Below are 21571 nucleotides of genomic sequence, written 5' to 3'. Positions count from 1 at the left end.
TTCTTGGATCACTACTTTGCACTTCTACCTCAGTAACAATATTTTGAAGCAATGTCACTTTTACTTGAATCCAAAACATGTCGAGTAACAGGTTAAAACACCACCTCACCTACAGCTACAACTTTACAAGCTCTCCACTGTATACTTCACGAACCACAGTGTAAACTTGTAAATGCACATTATGGGAAGTAGCAAAGGAGAGAAATGGGTGCTCCTGTGTTTGGATTGGGCTGGCTGTTGGCTCATGGGCACCCTCAACAAACCCGCCCCACGAGGCTAGAGTTCAGAACGATAACAATCTAATCATTTTAACCCAGTGGGGGAGTGTAGCGGAGTGCAAACACAGCAGCATATGGGAAATAGCCCAATAACCTTCATTGTGATTAGGAAAAATAAATAATGCTGCGGCTGTGTAATACAATGGGTGTGTTTGTTTTTTGGTTACTTCATAATAAAAGCTAATAATAAAACTGAAAATACATGAAGAGTGTAAATATGACTTGTTGACACTTGCAAATCCAGATCTATGTGTTGCAAACAATATGTACCAGTATTTTGCATTTTTCCTTATACTAGGGCTCGATTATATGAAATGCAGTGTAAATTCGCATCACTAGGTATAGATTTTTTCTCTCATAGGGCATTTATTTGTGTGCAAAGTGAAAAAACTGCACGATTATCAAGTAAAGTCAGTTCATGAAGTAAGTATGGTGCAAGTACATGAACTACTACTATGCTTTTGGGGAGCTTTATGGCGCACACCTGCAAAAAATGTTATTGCCTTGGGTTTTTTCCACAGAGCAGTCATCATCTTATCTACCAAGGAAAGCAGGGCCAAGTTACAAGTCAGATCTATGTAGACAGGTCAGTCAGAGTAAAAAAAAAAAAAAGCATGTGTTTCAATGTGTTTGGGCTTTAATACCACACTTTTTGGACATAAAGAACAATCATCCAGCTATATTGCAGTAATAATAAATGATTTTGTGCATTAAAAAGGATGCCATGTGCTTCTTAACCCACAGCATGTGCAAAGTACTAACATTAGACAGAGAAGACCTTTAGAAGTATCCTGCAAAGAGGGGAGTGGTCACTATGTCATAACTCAGGCATGATTTATACTCTGACACAAAACTATTTCCCTGACTACAACAAGCTCTCAGGCACACTCACGTTTAGTGGCATTGATGAGGTTCTTTCCATCCTTGTACAGCTCTTTGATGAACCTGTTGGTTTTGTCCAGTTCCGCCTCGTGCGCTTTGATTTTCTCCCTAAAGCAGGGACTGTCCAGATAACACTCACTGAACTCCAGCGGGTGTAGTCCCATGGCTCCTCCAGGGCCCTGGCCAACCGTGTCCCTGCTCAGATTAAAAGAAAAACCCGTTAAAAGTGTCGGATGAGCGCGGGTGCAGTGTAAAACATCCCCAGGGCAGGTGAGCAGCAGTGAGGCTAGCGGGTTAGCATTGCCCCGTCAGTTACACGGCGGGAGCGCGGGTGTAGCTCCACAGTTGTCAAATAAGGAAAAAAAAAAGTCAAGAGTGTTTGAAGGTTAAGAGGTGTAAGAAAAAAGTCTCTAGGACAAAGACTATTCCGAGTTCGGGCCTCTGGAGTGGGGAAAAGACGTGTTGCGGTGTCCAGTCCTGGTTTCGTCCCTGGTTTCGTCCCTGAACGTGTCCACTTCACTAAAGTGACAGATTGGGAAAGTGTGCTGACATCTGCGTGCGTGGAGCTGGAGCGAGAGTGCAGCCAAAGAGCAGCACAGAGACGAGATATGTACGTGTATTGTACTTCCGCTTTCACCACGAGGAAGACTGGCTTTTTATTTTCACTAAATACAGAGTTTATTCAAAAATTAAATACAATAGAAGCGTGTTGGAGTGTGATAGAAACCATACCCCTAAAATCTGAAAATATGTTCTTTTGGTACAGAGAAAAAAACAACAACAAAAAAACACATTCCCAAATAGATAAAATGTATCTTTGGCATTCAGGTTATTATTCAAATTATTATGATTTAACATTACCATTAGATTTTCTTCAGGTATTTCTATTTTACACTTTGGTAATGAAGTTTCCAAATAGTCTCCATATTTTTTGTGTCATCCACAAAAACTTTTTAATGTGTTATAAGTTAAAACGTTCTTAAAAAAAATAAAATAAAAATAATAATAAAATAAAATAAACTATGACTGAAGGGATTTAGGCTTATAAGCCAAGCACAAACTACGGCCAACACACACTGATGAGGGCAGCAGATCCAAGATATCAAAAAATTTAATTTTGTATTTCTAAGTATCCTTTATAAATGCTGCTCCTTACACAGGCTACTCAGAAATACAGAATTTCACTTTTATACTTTTACACTTACACAAATTAATTAGACTTTTCAATCATGCTATATTTCACTTTAGGTTTTATAGGCAGTGTTGGGAAGAATACTGTATTAAGTTACAGAAAACTGAATACCTGGATTATAATGTATTTTGAAACATATTCCGTTACATGAGCCAATCAGAGTACTGTGTTCTGAATACTTAATTATAGGGAGGGGACATATAATTACAAACAGCTTGATTTTTGCTTGATCATATCTGCATTTGATTTTAGGAAAGTAATTGTATTCTGAATACCATCAAATGAAAAAGTAAATGTACTGGAATACAGGTACTCATTAATTAATATTAGTATTCAGAATATGTATTTTGGGCAGAAGTACTCAATTATTTGCCAACTTTGTTTATAGACTGTTATATTAACAGAACTAGTTCCTGCCTTACTCTTTATGAACCCAACTATTTGAACGTATGTCATTCTCCAAAACATTTAACACTCTTGGAATACATTTATAGATTGGCCTTTTAAAAAATAACTACACGGAAAATCACGGTAAATATGGTAATTCTACACGTTAAACACCACAATAACATTTTTAATTCCTAACATTTATCACAACACAAACCAAGATCCAAGTAAATTTACAATTAAAAAAAATACGCGGAACCCTGTGTTTTGACCTTATGTTTCCTCCGGACTAGTTTGTGTGTAACGCGTTCCTCCCTGAACGCTGAAGAATGTACGAACATTTGATCAGAAGAGCACTACACAATGCATAATTTCACTAGCTAGTATGTTATATTCTGATATGATTTGTCTACGGAGAGATTAGGGTGTGATTCAGATCGATGGAAAACTATGCTAATTTTGCTAATGCTATCTATCAGCTTTTTGTGATCATTTTGGGACAGTAGCAGAAGAATCCACAGTAAGTCTTACTACAAATCAATAAAACACTCTGAAATTGTGATCTAATTCAAATTGTAATGATTATATTTCACTAATAATATTTGTAGTAATAGTTGCCTTTTGTCTGATGCTAGGAAAGGTCACAATATATTAATTTAGGCACAGAAATTACAACTATTGAGATTATTTTGGCATTGGTTAGCTGTTTACATGTTTAGAAATGGCATAAACAATATTAAAACAAAAAATATATATTATGAAGCACAAGTTCTGGAGGCATAAAACAACATCATTATCAAGTTAAAGTAAAATCTCCAGATGATGACGAACCCAACTTAGTCTAGTCTTCCCAATTAATAGGAAACTGATTAATTCATTTGATATTTTTCTATGGTACGCTCAAATTGTTGTTCCAGATGCCCAATGCAAGTACCAAGCCCAAACATGGCCGCAGAACAAGAAGACGACACAGAGAAGACCCAGCCAGAAACGAGCTCGTGTCCAGTTCTTTGGAGAGTGCCCAACAGTGCCTCTTCAACCAGGACTATGGCACTGCATTTGTGCACTACCTCCTCGCTCTCAACCTGGCACCTGTGTTTAAAGACTTTGCCAGAGTAAGAACTGTGTGGTGCTTTAACAATAGGCCATAGTCTTAATACAGTATTATTATGGTTACTACTACTACATAGACTGTTGTTTTACCTTTTAGCGCATCAGCTGTCGAGCTTCAATCTGCAGCAGAGGCAGATATTTTGTTTAGTTCAACCAGCTGTCTAAAGAATATGTATAAAGCCTTATTTTTAATACTTTACTACAAGATGGACACTGCACAAAATATCACTAAACAGCCCTCTTGTCCCGTTTGTAGTAAAACTTTAGTGGATGAGTTTGTAGTAAATTCAAATGATATAATTTTAAAGTAAACAAAATCTGCCCTCCTTTTCTTCATAAAAATATTGGCAGATCTTATCAGCTGTCGGTTTCTCTAGATTCTACACAATGAAGAAAACATAACGGCCATAGTGGGTATGATATTTATGGCAATGTTTTAGTCTATTTACTCTCTAAATCTGCCCTTAAAGCTACCATCCCTCTCTCCCCTTCCCTCACTTGGCGTTTGTTCGGGCTCACCTGTGCTCTGTGGTCTTCTTCTGTCAGGCCAAAGCTTGCACACTAAGACAGCAGTAACATAGACAGCATCTAGTGGTGTTATGTGAGAATGCAACATGGGTCAGCTAGTGTGAGTATGGATGGTAGAGTTATAGATCCTTTTGTGAAATAACTACTGTCAATTAAAATATGTTTGATATCATATTTTTTAACCGGCTGCACTGAAACAACGCAAAGGATCATGGTCTATGTAGTTGCCTCTCCTTCTTACCAAACCTCTGCAACAAACCAGTGTATCTTAATTTAGTATTCTGCAATACAAAATCTATGTTAATTCTGTCAGGCTTTACAGTATTGATAAAATAGTCTGTAGTCTGCATGGTTCTGTAATGTTTCTGGGTCTTTGCTGATTTGGATTATAATTATTTCTCCCCCTTCTCAGGACTCCTTCAGATTTACTCTTTTTAAATGGGCAGAGGAGCTGGACTCTCTTGGACGTATCCAGGATCTTTTTAGTTGCTACGAGCAGGCGCTGGAGCTCTTCCCTGACGATGAGGTCATCCTGAACAGCATGGGGGAACATCTGTTTAGGTCAGCGCTGTCACGATACTAAGATTTCAAACTTGATTATCGATGCTAAGGAATAAACTCTGATACAGGAATGATAATATAAACATTCTTTCTTTACACAATAGACAATAGAGTGTGATTTTCAACATAAAATTGTAGTACTTTCTGTTATATTTCCATGTGGCCTTATGTCTGTGTAATCCCTCAGTGTCCAGGTAGGTTACATAGTGTTTCATGAGTGTATACTATCTATGTGTCTTATACGTTTTCTGTTACAGCTCAAGCTCGTTCTAAAGCTGTTAAAGAAAGCTTATATCAAAGTGGGGTCAAAGTGGTTTTGTGCCTGTCTTGGTTTAGTGAAGTCAGAGGAAATCTGGCTTGAATTTTCCATGTAACTTAGCTGTTGTTAGCCAAACGAAAGGGCCTAAAACAGCTGCTAGCAATAAATTCACCATCGCATTAGTAAGCGATGGCAGTATAATTGCATTGAAATTAACTGTAAATTTGTAAATTGACTTGGTTTAGTGATAAGAGAAATGCTGCCGTTGCAACTCTTTAAACTAGTGATAATAAAAATGTTAGAGATTATTTTGCAGCTTTCTAATTCAGCTAGATCCTAGGTCCACTGATCTATACGCTGGTGGTTCGAATCCCACTCTTGACATAAAACATTGACACTTAACGAGACACTTAACTTAACCCCCCGACGGCGCTCAGTGTCTGTGCACCAGTGTGAATGTGTGTGGTTCCTTGATGTAAAGTGCTTTGGGGGCTGTGAAGGTGGAAAAGTGACTGTTTACCATTTGTGACTAAAATGGAAAACTAAGGTTACAAAATGCAGTAGAAGTTGTTTTTCTCAAATGTATTGTATTTATGTGCCATGAATAATCACAAACTGTGTAAAATAGGGCTGCATGAATTGTGATTCTGTTTCTGATTTATGTTTTATCACAGGCTTCTGTACAAAGTTTACATTTTGAACTCTTCAATTGACAAAATGCCCTTTTTTTTTTTTTTTTTTACCAAATTAGACAGGATATGTTGTAGGCCTGTCACATTAATCACTATATCAGCTACTATATCAAGAAAAAAATGTTTAAGTTAATATTTATCTTGTGAACATTTTCTTTGCACTGCTGAGAAAATGTTTGGTTATTTTTTGCCTACATAATAAGATTTAAGCCTTAAAACATTGAATTGGTAACTTCTACGACTCATTACAGATGCAAACGAAGCACTAAAGTGTTTCATTCTGCTGTTTGTTTATTGTAGCTAATGATTTTTTTAACAGTATTGTACATTTAGAATAGTTTTTATCGTTTATTATCTGTATTTACTTCAACAATAAATCAAACTTCAAAATGTATTATGGTGCCAGGGCTTATATCTTGTCGTTTTTGGTGGAAAATATGGTACTTCAATGGTACTTTTGACTCACGCTGTAAAATTGACCATACCACAACACTTTCTCAAATGAATTCTGTCTTTTTTCCTCAAACAGGATGGGGTTTCGAGATGAAGCAGCCGGTCACTTCCACAAAGCCTTGAAGATGAGACCCGACTACCCAGAGGCGCGGGAGAACTTTTACAGAGTGGCAAACTGGCTGGTGGAGCGCTGGCACTTCCTCATGCTGAACGACCGTGGGAGGAATCAAAAGTACCAAAAGGCCATTCACAGGGCCGTCCAGAGCGGCTGCAGCACTGTACTTGACATAGGTACTGGTACTGGAATCCTTGGGTGAGACATGACAGGACACAGTGTGGCTAATAGTGTTGTCACGATACTAAAATTTCAAATTCGATTTCGATACTAAGGAATAGACTCAATAATAACGATTCTGATAACACAATTATATTAAAAACGCTCTTTATTTAGACGGTTGAATGTCATTTTCAGTATTAAATCGCAGTACTTTCTTTTATATTCCCATGTGTCTTATATCTGTGTAATCCCTCCATCGTCCAGTAGGTTCCACAGTGGTCCATGGGTGTGTACTAGTCTATGTGGCTTATATTTGCTCTCAGAAGAAGAGGAAGAGAAGAGGAAGGAGGGGGGAGGAGGGAGAGAGGAGGAAAGACGACAGGAAAGACAAGAGGAAAGAGGAGTTGAGAGAGAGAAAGGGGAGGGATAGTGGGAGAGGAAGGAGGTAAAAGAATGGGGAAAAGAGAGAGGAAGAGGAGAAGATGAGGGGAGAGGGCGAAGAAAGAAATAGGATAAAGGAATGTAGGTTGAGAAAAGAAAGACAGAGGAGGGGGAGAGAGGAACGAGAAAGGAGAGAGGACAGTGGTCCAGATAGGCTGCATAGCGGTCTATGTGTCTTATATTTGCTCTCAGAAGAAGAGAAAGGAGAGAGGGAGAGAGGAGGAAAGATGGGAGGAAAGAGGAGATGAGAGAGAGAAAGGGGAAGGATAGTGAGGGAGGAAGGAGGTAAAAGAATGGGGGAAAAGAGGGAGGAAGAGAAGATGAGGAGAGGAGGAGGAAAGAAAAAGGGTAAAGGAATGTAGGGAGAGAAAAGAAAGAGAGAAAGAAAGGAGAGAGAACAGTGGTCCAGATAGGTTGCATAGTGGTCTATGTGTCTTATATTTGCTCTCAGAAGAAGAGGAGGAAAGATGAGTGGAAAGAGGAAACGAGAGAGAGAAAGGGGAGGGATAATGGGAAAGGAAGGAGGTAAAAGAATGGGAGAAAGAGAGAGGAAAAGGAGAAGGTGAGGAGAGGGGGAGGAAAGAAAGAGGATAAAGGAATGTAAGGAGAGAAAAAAGAGAGAGAGAGGAGGGGAAGAGAAGAAAGAGAAAGGAGAGAGAACAGTGCTCAGTCGTCCAGTAGGTTCCATAGTGGTCCATGGGTGTATACTAGTCTATGTGTCTTATATTTGCTCTCAGAAGAAGAGGAAGAGAAAAGGAAGGAGGGGGGAGGTAGGAGAGAGTGAGAGAGGAGGAAAGATGGGAGGAAAGAGGAGATGAGAGAGAGAAAGGGGAAGGATAGTGGGGGATGAAGGAGGTAAAAGAACAGGGAAAAAGAGAGGAGGAGGAAAGAAAGAGGGTAAAGGAATGTAGGGAGAGAACAGAAACAGAGAGAGAGAGAGGAGGGGAAGAAAAGAAAGAGAAAGGAGAAAGAACAGTACTCAGTCGTCCAGGTAGGTTCCGTAGTGGTCCATAGGTGTATACTAGTCTATGTGTCTTATACTTGCTCTCAGAGGAAGAGAAGTGAAAGGATGGGGGAGGGAGGAGAGAGGGTGAAGGAATGGAGAGAGGCAGAGAGGAGGAAAGATAGGAGGAAAGAGGAGATGAGAGAGAGAAAGGGGAAGGATAGTGGGGGAGGAAGGGGGTAAAAGAATGGGGAAAAACAGGAGAGAGGAGAAGATGAGGAGAGGGGGAGGAAAGAAAGAGGGTAAAGGAATGTATGTAGAGGAGAGAGAAAGAGAGAGAGGAGGAGAAGAGAGGAAAGAGAAAGGAGAGAGAATTGTGCTCAGTGCTCCATCATTCTAAGGCTATTCAGGAAAGGTTCATCTCTGTGAACATGACTTTTTTAGTACCGATACCTGCTCAAAAGCGTGTCAATACTAGTTTCAGTATCGATTAGTATCTGATTTCCGATACTTTTGAAAACTCCTAGTAGCGACAACACTGGTAGCGTCAGTTATTTCCATGTATTCAGACGGAGAGTGGCTGTTTTACTCGAGTGTTCTCTGTGTGAAGCATGTGCGCTAAGAAGGCGGGAGCAGCACACGTGTACGCCTGTGAACTGTCTAAGACCATGTATGAGCTGGCCTGTGAGGTGGTGAGCGCCAATGGACTGGGAGGGAAAATCAACATCATCCACATGAAGTCTTTAGAGATGGAAGTGCCACGCGACATTCCAGAAAGGTAGATTAACAACACAATGATAATAACACTATTTTGTATGTTTCAAGTAAGCATTTTTGTGTATTTTCTCCTGTAGAGTGTCCTTGGTTGTGACAGAGACGGTGGATGCGGGCTTGTTTGGGGAGGGCATTATAGAGAGTCTCATTCATGCTTGGCACAACTTGCTCTTACCACGACAGGTGATGTTTACATTTTTGCTCCATTAGCGTTAGTAGTTGGTTTGGACACTTTGCACATTTGTAAATAACATAATGAACTAACAAGTAAGCTGGCAAAACTTGAATATTGAAGGTACTAACGACCAGGACATCAAAGGCTCAAAAGTTCGAAAAGTCGGTTTGAGCTGTGTTTTTCTTCTCCACAGACTGATGAACTGGAGATTAGTGAGCCGTCCGCGACAGGCCGAGTGATCCCAGCTGGAGCCACTGTGTTTGCCATGGCTTTAGAGTGTCCCGAGATCCGCCGCCATCACAGGTCATTAGTAAAAAGATTATGTAATAAAATACACTCGTATACTAGACTGAGCAGTTAAAATAATTATAATCTTCATTAATACCATTCAGTTATTTTATTATTATTTCACTATTGACCTGCTCTGACAAATATGATGGTAATTCTTATTTTTGGGTGTATATCACAATATTCAGGATGCAATAAGGCCTAGTATTTATGTGTCAATTATTTAGTTTTTCATAAGAGATGTCCTAAAAGAAAACACACAGTTGTCAAAAGTTAGATCTTGTCACTAAATTAATTTGCTATATTCAGCCAACCACATTATGATGAGCTCAGTTATACTACTACTACAGTTAAATTCTACTAAAGGAAGATAGTTGAAGTAACATGTGTAATGTAATTCTATGTACTACTAAAGTTGTTTCTGTAGGTTGTGTGTGTCGTCTGTTGGCGGCCTGTCCCTCGCTGCCTGTGGTGATCTGCGGAGCCCGGTGAGCTGTAGCTCAGTGCCAGATGACTCCATGGAGCCGTACACCACTGAGAGACTGAGCCGCCTGCCTGGAGGATACACGGCCCTGACACAGCCATTCACTGCTCTCAATATAGACTTCAACAATGTACAGGTAAATGCACAATTTATATAAAGGGAGACATATTACACTTTAATCTGTAAATGACAAGGGAAAACAATTATAACATGGTTAAAAAGCAAGAGTTCTCACTCCTTTTGGAGCTTAAATAAGACAAAATATGTGAGATGTGCATTAAGTGTACTGGATGCATATATGTGTGCTGAAGGCAGAGGCATTTGGTAAATGGTCTGGGACAGGAAGCAAACCTGTGACACTGAGGGGTAAATTCCATACATTTCTATGACTGGATTTCAGTCCGGTCATTACTAAGCCTTTGCCTATTAGCTTACATCACTTCCTACTGCTATCAGCAGAAGAGTCAGATAAATCTTAGTTATAAAACATTTAATACCAGGTCAAAGGTGTCCTTAAAACTATAAAGTATACAATGTAGTAGCCTGTAGTAATGGACAGACAGACAGTTTGAGAGATTTTGCTCTCATTGATTCCCTGTGTGCAGGAGCTGGAGGGTCTAACCTCCAGACCAGTGCAGAGGGTGTGGCTGCCTGTCACTCAGGAGGGGGGGCTGGATGCTCTGGCCATTTGGTTTCAGCTGCACCTGGACCAGGACAACAGCCTGTCCACTGGGCCTGAGGAGGACACGTGCTGGGAGCAGGCCATCTACCCTGTCCACACCACCAAGGGTAAGAACACAACAGACTGGGGTCATGTTCAAAATTTCAGACCGGGCCAGTATTATTCCATGGAGGAATATGTAAACTAACTCTGTGTTTAATTTAATAATTATGATGCATTTGATTTAGATAGTGCTTTTTGGACACTTAAAAAGCTTGTTGGTAAACTGCCCTTTTGTCCCAGGGTATCTGCTGCTGCGTTATCAGCCCCTTTGACCACCACCAACAGTCACACCACTTTCATACTAGGCCATGTGGGTGAAGTTACTTGCCTAAGGACACAACAACAGTTTTTTTCTGGTGCCCAGCTGTGGCATCTGATATTCCCAACGCTCTCTCCAAGTACTAACCAGGCCCATTCCTGCTTAGCTCCTGATAAGATGAGCCTTTGAGGTTTAGCCTGGCCACAAATTTGCCAGAATGCTGCTTGTGTAATGGAATTTTAATAATCCTTTTAGAGCTCTTCTCTGTTGGTATGAACTGAACTCATTAGCTCATAAAACAGAGTAGACCTTCAACTTAATATTGTGAATACTAACTAGTATTTGCTTAGAAATGTATAGAAACATTCATCATTTATTTAATTTCTTTAATTATTGGAATCCAGAGTTAAAATATCATGAAATCAATTAAAAGCAAGTCACATCATGTTATAGAATGTCTCCAATTTATGCTACTACAATATATAACCAATAGAAAGTCGTAGGATTTGAAAAAAAAAGTAGAAGTACAATGAGCTTTGTATATTTCAACTCTCTGTGGTAAAGCTCGATAAGGACAGCTTTAACAGAAATCATAGAAATTACAAGAATCAAGTTTTAAAAAATCTGATTCCTGTATTGTATCTGTCCGCAATGTACTTTCGAGAGGAGCGTCAGTTATGTCAGCCTCTTAAAACTTTGCACCCTCTTAACTTCTCTCCAAATGCGATGTCACTGTGAAGCAAACTGGTGTTGACGTTGGTTGACATGTTCCAGTTGGCGTGTGGGCCCCTCGTCTCTCTGACAGGGATCAACAGTATTTCAAAGGCCTGGTAATTGGTGAGGGCAGCGTCTGGGGAGTCTCCACCTTTCTCTCTCTCATCTGCTACATCCGCTTCCCGGCTGCGCTGACGTGTGCGCCGCCATCTTCCCTGACACTCTTTAGTGTTCATGAAATTCTTATAGGAGATTAATATGTATTTTCCCCGATGACTGTGACGGAGGAGACAGGAACAGATGTTATTCCTGTAGGACCTCTTCAGTACAACCCCGCCCCTCCCTCTGCACCCTCCCCACGCATCTCATTTCTCTACTGGGCCTGCTCTCCCCGCATCACACTGTTTACTTTTTCTTCTTTTTTTGTAACTGATTTTTAGAATGAAACAAACTATTACTGATCTGTTATAGGTCAGTTCAAATATTGTGATAAATGATAATACTGAAACAGCTTTAAGCCACTGACGCAATTAAAATAACGCAGGATAATCCCAGTAAAACATTTTTAAATAGACAGAATCATTAAAAGGCCCGAGATGCAACAAATAAAAGTCGAATGGAGCAATCATTAGCCATAGACGTGTGACTTATTCAATCCTCTACAGCTTAAATCTTATCATATTATAACAAAAATAACAAAAATCTCCCCAGTTTTGCGAAGAAAATTACCTTCGATAAATACTGTATTGTTCCAGGTTTCATATATAACAATAAGTTGATACAGTAATTATTGTGATAGGCTTAAGTGTTCATTTGCAACCTGTTATTTTGTGTATATATTGTTTTATAAATATTAAGCCACAAATAAAACAAAAAACAAAAAACAACATTCTTAGTTTTTGTTTTTTTTTGTTTGTTTTTCTTTTACAAAAATCTAGCCATCAAGAAATCAACAAGGCCTAATTTTCTCTGACTATTAAACTATAAGGGAGAACTATAATCTGTATATTAAGATTAGCTTTTGATTCACTATTTTTAACAAAGTACTTTTCAATAATGTTCACTCACAATCATCAAAACTGGACTAAACCTGAAACTGAACTAGACCAGGACTAGAACCAAAACTAACACCATTTCAGGAGTAAACCAGGCTGAAATTCATCTGTTTAATTTGTTTTGTTTTGTTTTTTGGCCAGATTTTGCCCTTAAACTTGAAGACAAACTGCTGGTGGAAGTGTCCTGTCGAGATGCCTATTTGAGACTGTGCAGTGTTGCCGTGCTCAGAGACGGACAAGAAATCCGCCTGGACAAACCCGCCCCAGACCTCACGGACCCCGGACCAAACCAGAACCCAGAGGCCCAACTATGCAGCGCGTTAGCAAGCCTCCAAACCGACCACGACAAAGACTTCTGCGTGCTAGAATGTGCCGAAATGGCCCTTTTAAACAATGAGGAATACCATAGAAGCTTTCAAAATGCAGTAACAAAACTATTCTCCCAATTAAAGTTAGCGAATCAAAATAAACGACAAGGTTCTAGCGAACTTTTTTACGTCCTGGATGTTTCTGAAGGCTTCTCCCTGCTTTCTCTCATCGCTGCCAGTCAGGGTCATGTGAAAGCTTACAGTTCGGTGGAGAAGAACAAGCAACAGGAAGTGCTCAAGAGGCTGGCCCGCTCCAATAATATCCCAGAAGAGAGTCTGGAGTTCTGGCTCAATGGCACAGAGGACGACCAGGGGGTGCTCCAGAGACCCTCCACGGAGAAGCTCTGGAGCGCCATCATGCTGGACTGTGTGGAGACGTGCGGGCTGGTCAGGCAGAAACTCATGGACAAGGCCTCATTAGCAAGGTAAACAATGTGCTCTGTGCCAGTGTTGTCACGATACTGCAATTTCAAATTCAATTTCGATACTAAGGAATAGACTTGATAATTAATACCGATTCTGATACCACAATGATAATAACAAACTCTTTAGACAATAGAATGTGATTTTCAACCTTAAATCATAGGACTTTTTTATATTACCATGTTTGGTTATATCTGTGTAATCCCTTAGTGGTCCAGGTATGTTCCATAGTGGTCCATGGGTGTATACTAGTTTATGTGGTGATAGGAAAAACGATGGGGAAAAACAGATCCTTGTGATACTCCTTGATATTCAGTTACAAGTGCAAATTTTAAAGCTAAAGTATACTAATGTAATTGATATTATGTGTAAAAATGACAGTAGTGAATTTGACTTAGTCCTGCCTCAACTTTTGTCTTACATGTATTAATTCTTTGGTTAAACATTACAAACAAAGACGTTTAACAGTTAAACCCAAGGCAAAGCAAGTCAAATGTCTTTGTATTGCATAATTCATACACATAGTAAATCAAAGTGCTTTATGGAATCAGAAAAACATTAAAATCACAATGCAATTAAGTAAAACTTAATCAAAAAATGATCATTAAAAGAGAAGAGTGCGGAATAAAAACCTTTCAGTCAAATGCACAGCTAAACAGAACTGTTTTGAGCTTGGATTTAAACATTGTCAGGGTAGAGGCCTGTCTCACGTCTTCAGGTTTTAGCAGCATAAAACTGAAATGCTAATTCCCCATGTTTAGCTCTGGTTTAGTCCTGGTTTAGTCCTTTAAAGTTTACTATATTTGAACTTTATTATAGCACACTTTGAGGTGGTGGAGAAATACACCTACATTTTTTGCATTCTTAATTGTAGTGTATTTTGTTATTGGTACTTGTGAAGTGAACAAACTCCAAAATAAAAATAACAGGACAAAATGATGCATAATAAAGCTTATATATTCACTTTCACCAGTTGTGTAATGAATATTTGTTTGTATATGGATGTCTCTCAGGTGTTTGCTGGAGGAAGGAGGTAGAATATTCCCAGAGAGGATTGTAGTTCATGGGATGCTGGTGGAGTCAGACATGCTGCTCCTGGAGAGTGCCGTCCAGGGACAAGAGCCCACGCTGGGATTCAACATCGCTCCTTTTATCAACCAGTTCACAGTGAGTGCTCCCTTTTACTTTTATTTCATTAAATGACTCGTATTACGGTGTTTTCTGATGTTAAAATATTGTTTCCTCATCACAAACAAGAAGTTGTGTTTTGTTTCATTCAGAAATTCTGCATATCTAGGCAGAGTTCTTCTCTCAAACATGCACCATGCACAGTCCTAATGTAACGCTGAAGTGTCCTGTTCTAATTCAGGTGTGTGAAGCCTGTGGTGTTTAGGGGCCACTTCACTGTCACCGCTGAGCTCAGGCTATGACTCTATAACTATGACTCAACAAACACACTCTGGGTCCTACAGGGGAACCTCTTAAACTTATTTATACAGTAATTGACCTACCAATCATCATAATTAAAAACAATAATGAATTACAATTAATAGCACTGATTTATGAGAAGATGTTTGTGTACTTCGTCTTTTGCTAACACTGATTTATTAAAAATAGCCAAAAGCATTATGGTCTTTTAACAAATACAGGTCAAAAATCAGTTTAGGATCAAATCACCCCAGTTATAATCAGATTACACACACACATATTACATTAGGAGACTTGGCCTATAATATCAACTGACATTAAGAAATGGTCTGGATCGTCCCCCCGCCACGATCCAGACCAAAAAGTCCAGGGCCAATTTCTTCTTCCAGTCCAGCCCTGCTCTCTGTTCCACCTTATGATGTCATGTGGTAATACAGGAAGTGCTCTACTGTGCTTTTAAACTCCACACACCTTCACTAGAATCATTTGGATGATTTCAGAACTGGAATTTCCCATCTCTACTGAACCACGTCACAAGGCTGAACAATGCCAACAATGCAGGTTTACTCAGACATATGAGAACGAAACACAACTCCAGGTGTGTTTTTGAGGAGATAACGGTATCCTGACGTGTCTTAAAGCTCACAAGAGTCAATTTTGCACCACAAATCCTGCAAACACTTGCGAACTATAGAAACTGGAGCTGGAAGTTGGATATTGACTAATGTTGTCATACTGCTATAAATTCATCCGTTCTTACCGCCTGCTGTGAACTCTTTCTGTCTTGTATTCTGTCTTATGTTCCTGATGCAAGCGCCTGCCCTGTCTGCTCCTGCTCACTACTACTCTGTGTTCATGAGCTTGCATCATTCACGTTTTATTTTGACCATTACGTGCAAATGTTAGGAATGGGAAGTGGGAGGTGATTGTAGTAAAAAGCCAATACTATATAAGTCTAAACTATTCTTGCAGCAAAAAATAACACCATAAACCTGTTTGCTTTTTTTTTTTTTTACGAGTCTTTGTCGACTTCATGTTGAATTTGGAATGTTTTCAGGTTCATAGATTTCTTTGAAGTGGAGGAGTTGTTGGGAGGGGAAATGAAGCAATGGAATTTCTTTGAATTCTTTGTCTTTATTTGGTGTTTGAATTGTATTTTTTTCTTTCCTAATTTTATAAAGATTAAAGCTGAACGATCGCTATTTTAACAGATGTTCTTTGAAGGCCTCGGAGGAGGGCTGTGACTCTAGTACAGCTCTCACCTGAAGCGCACTGTTTGGGCTGAGATATTGCTACATGGAACAATCTGAGAACATTACATCAGACACATTAAACAAACAGCTCTAAGCTCTACGAGCTGACACAGGAATGAGGAAATGGGCATCAGCTTTAAACAAAAGAAAGAAAAGAAGTATTTATTTTAAACTTTTGTCATGCTGCGTTACAGTTGAGAGTTCTTTTGATGAATAATGTTAAAAACGTTACGATTAATGTTTAATTATTTCACTATTTTCAAATAATGTTCATCTCTCCCCACTCTACGGTTAAACTTGTTTCTCCACTTTGAACGCACAAAAATACACTGTACCAGAAAAGTTATCTTTATTCAGGAAAATGAGTCAACATGTGGAACGAACGGACACAAAAACTGTGCTTTGAGAATGACTTTATTTTGCTGTTTGAAATTGATGACACGTTCTGTTTCTCCTCAGGTGCCAGTGCATGTGTTCCTGGACTTCTCCACGTTGGAGTGCAAACATCTGAGTGAGTCTGTGGAGCTGTTTGTTCTAGACCTGATGGACACCAGCGCAAACTACACCACCAGACAAGTCAAGGTAACAACAGCCGCAACCTTCATTAGTATAAGTTGGTGGACAGATTTCCAGAGTTTAAGACAGACGGGCAGTAGGGAGAGATGAGATGAGACATGCAAGGACCAGATTACCAGTGGATTTCAGGGAAGCGAGATCTTGAACTATATGAAATTGATTTGTGAAGTGGGAAGCAATGGATTTCCAAAGGGTGAATGAGGGAATTTTCTTCATTCTTTGCTCCGAGTGGCATCGTTTTTAGAGAAGCTGTAGTGTGTGAAAGCTTTGTCAGTTAAGACGAGGGAATTACAGTAATCAAGTCATGAAGTAACTAGGATAATTAAAACTGCAATTAGAGATAAAAAGCCCTCACAGCCTTTGCGGCGGTGGAAGAGCACACTTCAGTGAGAAGGCTGCCTATCAACTATGGCTTTACATTTGATTCCAAATTGCCACTATCACACTGGAAATAAATGTTTCTGTAACATTTTAACTTAATTTAAACTTCTATCTTTAAGGCATTTTTAAAGATAGAAATTTAATTGACATATCATTATGTCCAGGTCATCAAAATGCACAAACCCTACGATGTTTGTCTCAAATGAGAAAAGTTAGAATGATTTTAGATTTTACAAATCTCTACATTTTGATTCCAAATAGCATGTGTGTGGTCCTTATAAACTTTTTTGCTCAGGGGCACATAAATGAATGAATGAATGAATTAATGAATATTGTTTATTTGAGCATTATAATAAAAACAAACAAAAACAAAACAGTGTACACCCAGATCCCAAGTTTGTGCTCAAAAGGAGTAAGCCGAAGTAAAATACTTGTGTGCGCTTACCCCCCATATTTAACTAAATAACACCATTTAGATTACATTGCAGTGGCAAACCTTCACCAAACCTTCACCATCTGTGCGTGTGTATGTGTGTGTGTATGTATGTAGTGTGTACGTGTACAACATCCATACACATGCACACACACACCGGGTGTGCATGTGCATGTGTATGCAAGTAAAGTGTATGTGTGTATCATTCAAACACATGCACATACACACCGGGTGTGCATGTGCATGCATGTAATGTGTGCGCCTAATGTGTACGTAGAGTAAAGACTCGCTAAATTACAGTTCATACAAAGTACATTGCGGCAGTAGATAATGAATGACAGAATTATTAACCAACAAAATGATGAGTATTCATAGTTTTACTATGATCCTTCTTTAGTAGCATAGTTTTTGAATATATTTAATCTGTATAGTCGTTTGAAGTTTACTAGAGAGTTACTACATTTTAAATTTTCTTCCAATTCATTCCAAAGATCAACTCCACGTCGGGTAATGAACATACTTTTTAGGGTAGTACGAACACACTGTTTCCTAAGATTCAATTGTCCCCTCAGATTGTATTTATTATCTCTAATTTGAAACATGCCTTGGATATTATTTGGGAGCAGATTGTACCGTGCTTTATATACAATTTGTAGAGTTTTGAATTTGATTAGATCTTCAAATTTAATTATTTTTGACTTAAGAAACAGAGGGTTTGTATGTTCCCTGTACCCAGCATTATGAATTATCCGTATCGCCTTTTTTTGAAGAATGGATATAATATTAATATTTGTTTTGTAAGTATTTCCCCACACCTCTATACAGTAGTTAAGATAAGGCAATATTAATGTACAATATACAGTATAAAGTGCTCTTTCATCCAGCAAACATTTAGTTTTCCTCATAATTGCGATGGATTTGGCTATCTTGTTTTTTACTGCAGTTAATTGAGGCTTCCAGCAAAGTTTATGGTCAAGAATAACTCCAAGGAAATTATGTTCACTCACACATTCAATGATTTCATTATTTATAGTCATCTTGGGTTCAGTGTCAATTTTTTTGTTACCAAGTACCATGAATTTAGTTTTTTTCAAATTTAGCGACAATTTATTACAGTCAAACCATTCTTTTAGTTTATTCATTTCCCTGGAGACCTCTTCCATCAACTGTTGCAGGTTTTTCCCAGAGCACAGAATTGTAGTGTCATCGGCAAAGAGCACCAATTTAAGCTTTTTGGAGATCGAACACAGGTCATTGATATATAGTAGAAAGAGAATTGGGCCAAGTATAGAACCCTGAGGCACACCGCAAGTGATGTGCCTCAGAGTGGAAGAATACTCGCCCATCTGGACAAATTGCATTCTGTTTGATAGATAAGATATGAGCCAATGCAGTGGGTTGCCACGTATTCCATTTTTTTCTAATTTATGGATTAAGATCGAGTGATCAATCGTATCAAATGCCTTTTTTAGGTCAATAAAAATTGCAAGAGCATATTTATTTTTTTCTATACAATTGCTCACCTCCTCAACCAAGTCGATCATTGCAAGTGAAGTGGAACGGTTTTCTCTAAAGCCGTATTGGCTTTCGTGTAGAAGATTGTTTTTATTGATATAGTTGTTGAGTCTATCACTGAAAAGTTTTTCAAGAATTTTTGATAACTGAGGCAGCATGTATTGTATGAAATTTCAATAGCTTAAGATCTAACTAACTCTTTAAGATGGGTGGTCTTCATTTGCGTTTGTGTTCAGAATGATCTACGACAGACACCATTTTTCCGTCCCCTTTTAATTTTTACTGGGGGCTTTTTAAAACATAGAAGTGTAATTCACATTTCATTATGTCCCGGCAAAAGTGAAGGGAAAACCCGATTATTTGGGGTAGAATTCAAAATGTATTTTTTATTTGTAGTTTTGACATTGTGTAGGTGTATGAATAGAAGTGGCTTTAGCATTAGCTGCAACGGTGTCCTCCCAGTTGTTAAACCAGCTGAGGTCACACATAAGTACTGCCCACAGACAAACCCTGTAGGAGCTGGGTTTGGACTGGTGACCTTTCAGTCAGTGGGTGATCGCTCTACCAACAGTGCTGCTGTTGTCCAGATTGCCACAAAATTGCTCCAAACATGCTTTGAGGTTTCATTTTTAACACATAAACCCTGCATATTTAGGGAGAGTTCTTCTCTCGAACAGAAAACACTTTGTTGCACCTTGTGATGTTATCATGTGGTAATACAGGAAGTGCTCCGCTGTGTTTTTAAACTCCATACACCTCCACTAGAATCATTTGGATGATTTCAGCCCTGGATATGCCAATGTCTCTTAGGTAAAAGGTAATTATAAAAGGTAAAAGGTAGCTGTTAACTTGACAACTACTGCTTCATGACATCACAGAGTGGAACAGAGCATTTTGAGCTTTGGAGATGTAGTTACTCAAACATGTGTGAATGAAACAAAACATAACCGGGTATATTCTATGAGGTGCCAATATTATAACACGGCTTAAAGGTCACCAGTCAATTTTATGTAATGTATGACCTTTAACTGTATGTTTTTACTGCACTGTGTTTTTACTGTCTAGAAAGGCACTTAATACACCAACTGTATTATTATTATTGACATGTATTTGATGTGTCATATTTCCAATGCTGCATTGTAAACTTTTCCTCTCATATTTTCCCAGGTCAGAGCCACACATACTGGTAGAGTGACAGCCATTCCCTTCTGGTACCACATCTTCTTGTATGAGGACATCTGTGTGAGCACCCTGAGCCAGCACTCCCACTGGAAACAGGCCGCTGTGGTGCTGCAGGAGCCACTGGAGGTCAGGGCCGGAGACTGGATCTGCCTCACGGTCAACCTGCACAAGAGCACCATCACCATCTCTGCTCAGACAGACAGCCAGCCCCACCCAATGGACTAGAGTAGACGGGTTTATGATGAATTATGGCACCTCAGAATCCATAAAGTGGTGGAAGACTGTAGCTTTGGTCTCTGCTGTCTCATCTGTACTAATTGCAAGTGGTAACAAGCTATGCATAAAAAAATCCCATTTCAAATCCTGCCTAGATTTGAAAATTTTATAGGTGTAAAGCTGCTGTTACGAGATATGGGCTGACAGTAAACTGAGCCCCGACAAGTCCCATTTTTTCAAAGGTGAAGCCAATGTCGTTAAAGGGGGGATTACACTTCTACAGAGTGTTAACTGCAAAGTGAAAATGCTTTATTCTGCAAAAAAAACAAATTGAAATGTGTAATTGGTTTCAGTTTTGTTTTTGCTATTCTGAGTCCCCCTCGCTCTTTGTCCCCACACGCTAAGTCACTCCCCCTTCAGAGCAATATCACATTACAATCAGCGTGCATCCCACTAATGAAACTACTGCACATTGCATCAGGATTGTGAAGCTGTGTGTTGTTTTGTTTCATATTTTTGTATATTTATGGAAAAAGCATGGGTAACTTCGGCCTGTGAGTGGAGCTTTGGATGGAATAGTACAGCTAATCTTAAGGAGGGTTTGAATAGGGGCTGGGAGAGATCGCTAAATTACTCAAACATGTATGAATGAGATATTAAAACTCTTCTGGCATGTTTTTGATGAGGGAACAATTTTATAACATGGTAGAAAGCTAAAAAAGTTGTTTTTAGAGTCATGTCATATTTAGAGGGGAAAATCAGGCGGAATGCATAGAAATTAACTTTAAGTCTAATTTTTGGAGCATACACTGACATTAATTCTTCCCATAATGATATATTTGTCTTATTGGGGTTACAGCTTTCTCTTTTATTTCTCTTGATAGTGTCCTTATATCAGTCGGACATGTTTTTTTTGCCCAATAATGACCCATTGACCCACTTCAAAATTGTGGACATAACCTATTAATTTACCTTACTGCAAGTACACACATTCTGTCATGTTCATTTGGGAAAAAAAAGTGCAAATTACTGGTACATATTACTTGGTGCTATAAATTTCAATCTTTTTTTTTTATCAAATTAAATATTCTTTTAGCATGGCTCAGAGATTTCAGATTGTAACACAGGCAGTTATTCGTAAAACTCCACAGTTGCTACGTCATTACCATAGACTGTAAAGAAGTAGTCTATATACATATACAGTCTGTGGCCAATACCAATGCATTTACAAAATATAGTGCTGCCAGACGTTCAAATCACAACACTCCTGATATCTGTGTAAATACATTTCTATTTTCTGTCAAGATATTCAGTACA

General features: G+C 38.9%; 2 protein-coding genes across 3 annotated transcripts in view; one reads left to right on the top strand and one right to left on the bottom strand.

Moving 5' to 3' along the window:
* The window catches only part of arhgap10 (Rho GTPase activating protein 10), a 95977-nt gene extending 94222 nt beyond the window's left edge, over positions 1-1755 (bottom strand). The window contains exon 1 of the mRNA XM_033968437.2: positions 1171-1755. Within this exon, the coding sequence (XP_033824328.1) occupies positions 1171-1324 (154 nt within the window). The 5' untranslated portion in view covers positions 1325-1755. The remainder of the gene's footprint in view (positions 1-1170) is intronic.
* A 1280-nt stretch (positions 1756-3035) lies between these two features.
* prmt9 (protein arginine methyltransferase 9) lies at positions 3036-21538 on the top strand. Of its 2 annotated transcripts, XM_033971858.2 has the most exons (13): positions 3036-3259; positions 3657-3854; positions 4793-4941; positions 6422-6658; positions 8617-8784; positions 8861-8963; positions 9149-9258; positions 9671-9863; positions 10333-10516; positions 12621-13272; positions 14284-14437; positions 16411-16533; positions 20024-21538. In XM_033971858.2, exons 2-13 carry the CDS (start codon positions 3657-3659, stop codon positions 20261-20263), a joined length of 2511 nt encoding a protein of 836 aa, XP_033827749.1. In that variant the 5' UTR covers positions 3036-3259; the 3' UTR covers positions 20264-21538. The 2 variants fall into 2 exon arrangements, with proteins under 2 accessions (XP_033827749.1, XP_055077268.1); XM_055221293.1 differs by lacking the exons at positions 3036-3259; positions 3657-3854; positions 4793-4941 and having other exon boundaries at positions 6618-6636.
* Positions 21539-21571: the final 33 nt, after the last annotated feature.

Source organism: Periophthalmus magnuspinnatus, chromosome 1 (assembly GCF_009829125.3).
Source record: "Periophthalmus magnuspinnatus isolate fPerMag1 chromosome 1, fPerMag1.2.pri, whole genome shotgun sequence".
Taxonomy (NCBI): domain Eukaryota; kingdom Metazoa; phylum Chordata; class Actinopteri; order Gobiiformes; family Gobiidae; genus Periophthalmus; species Periophthalmus magnuspinnatus.
This window is presented reverse-complemented; position numbering and strand designations above follow the sequence as displayed.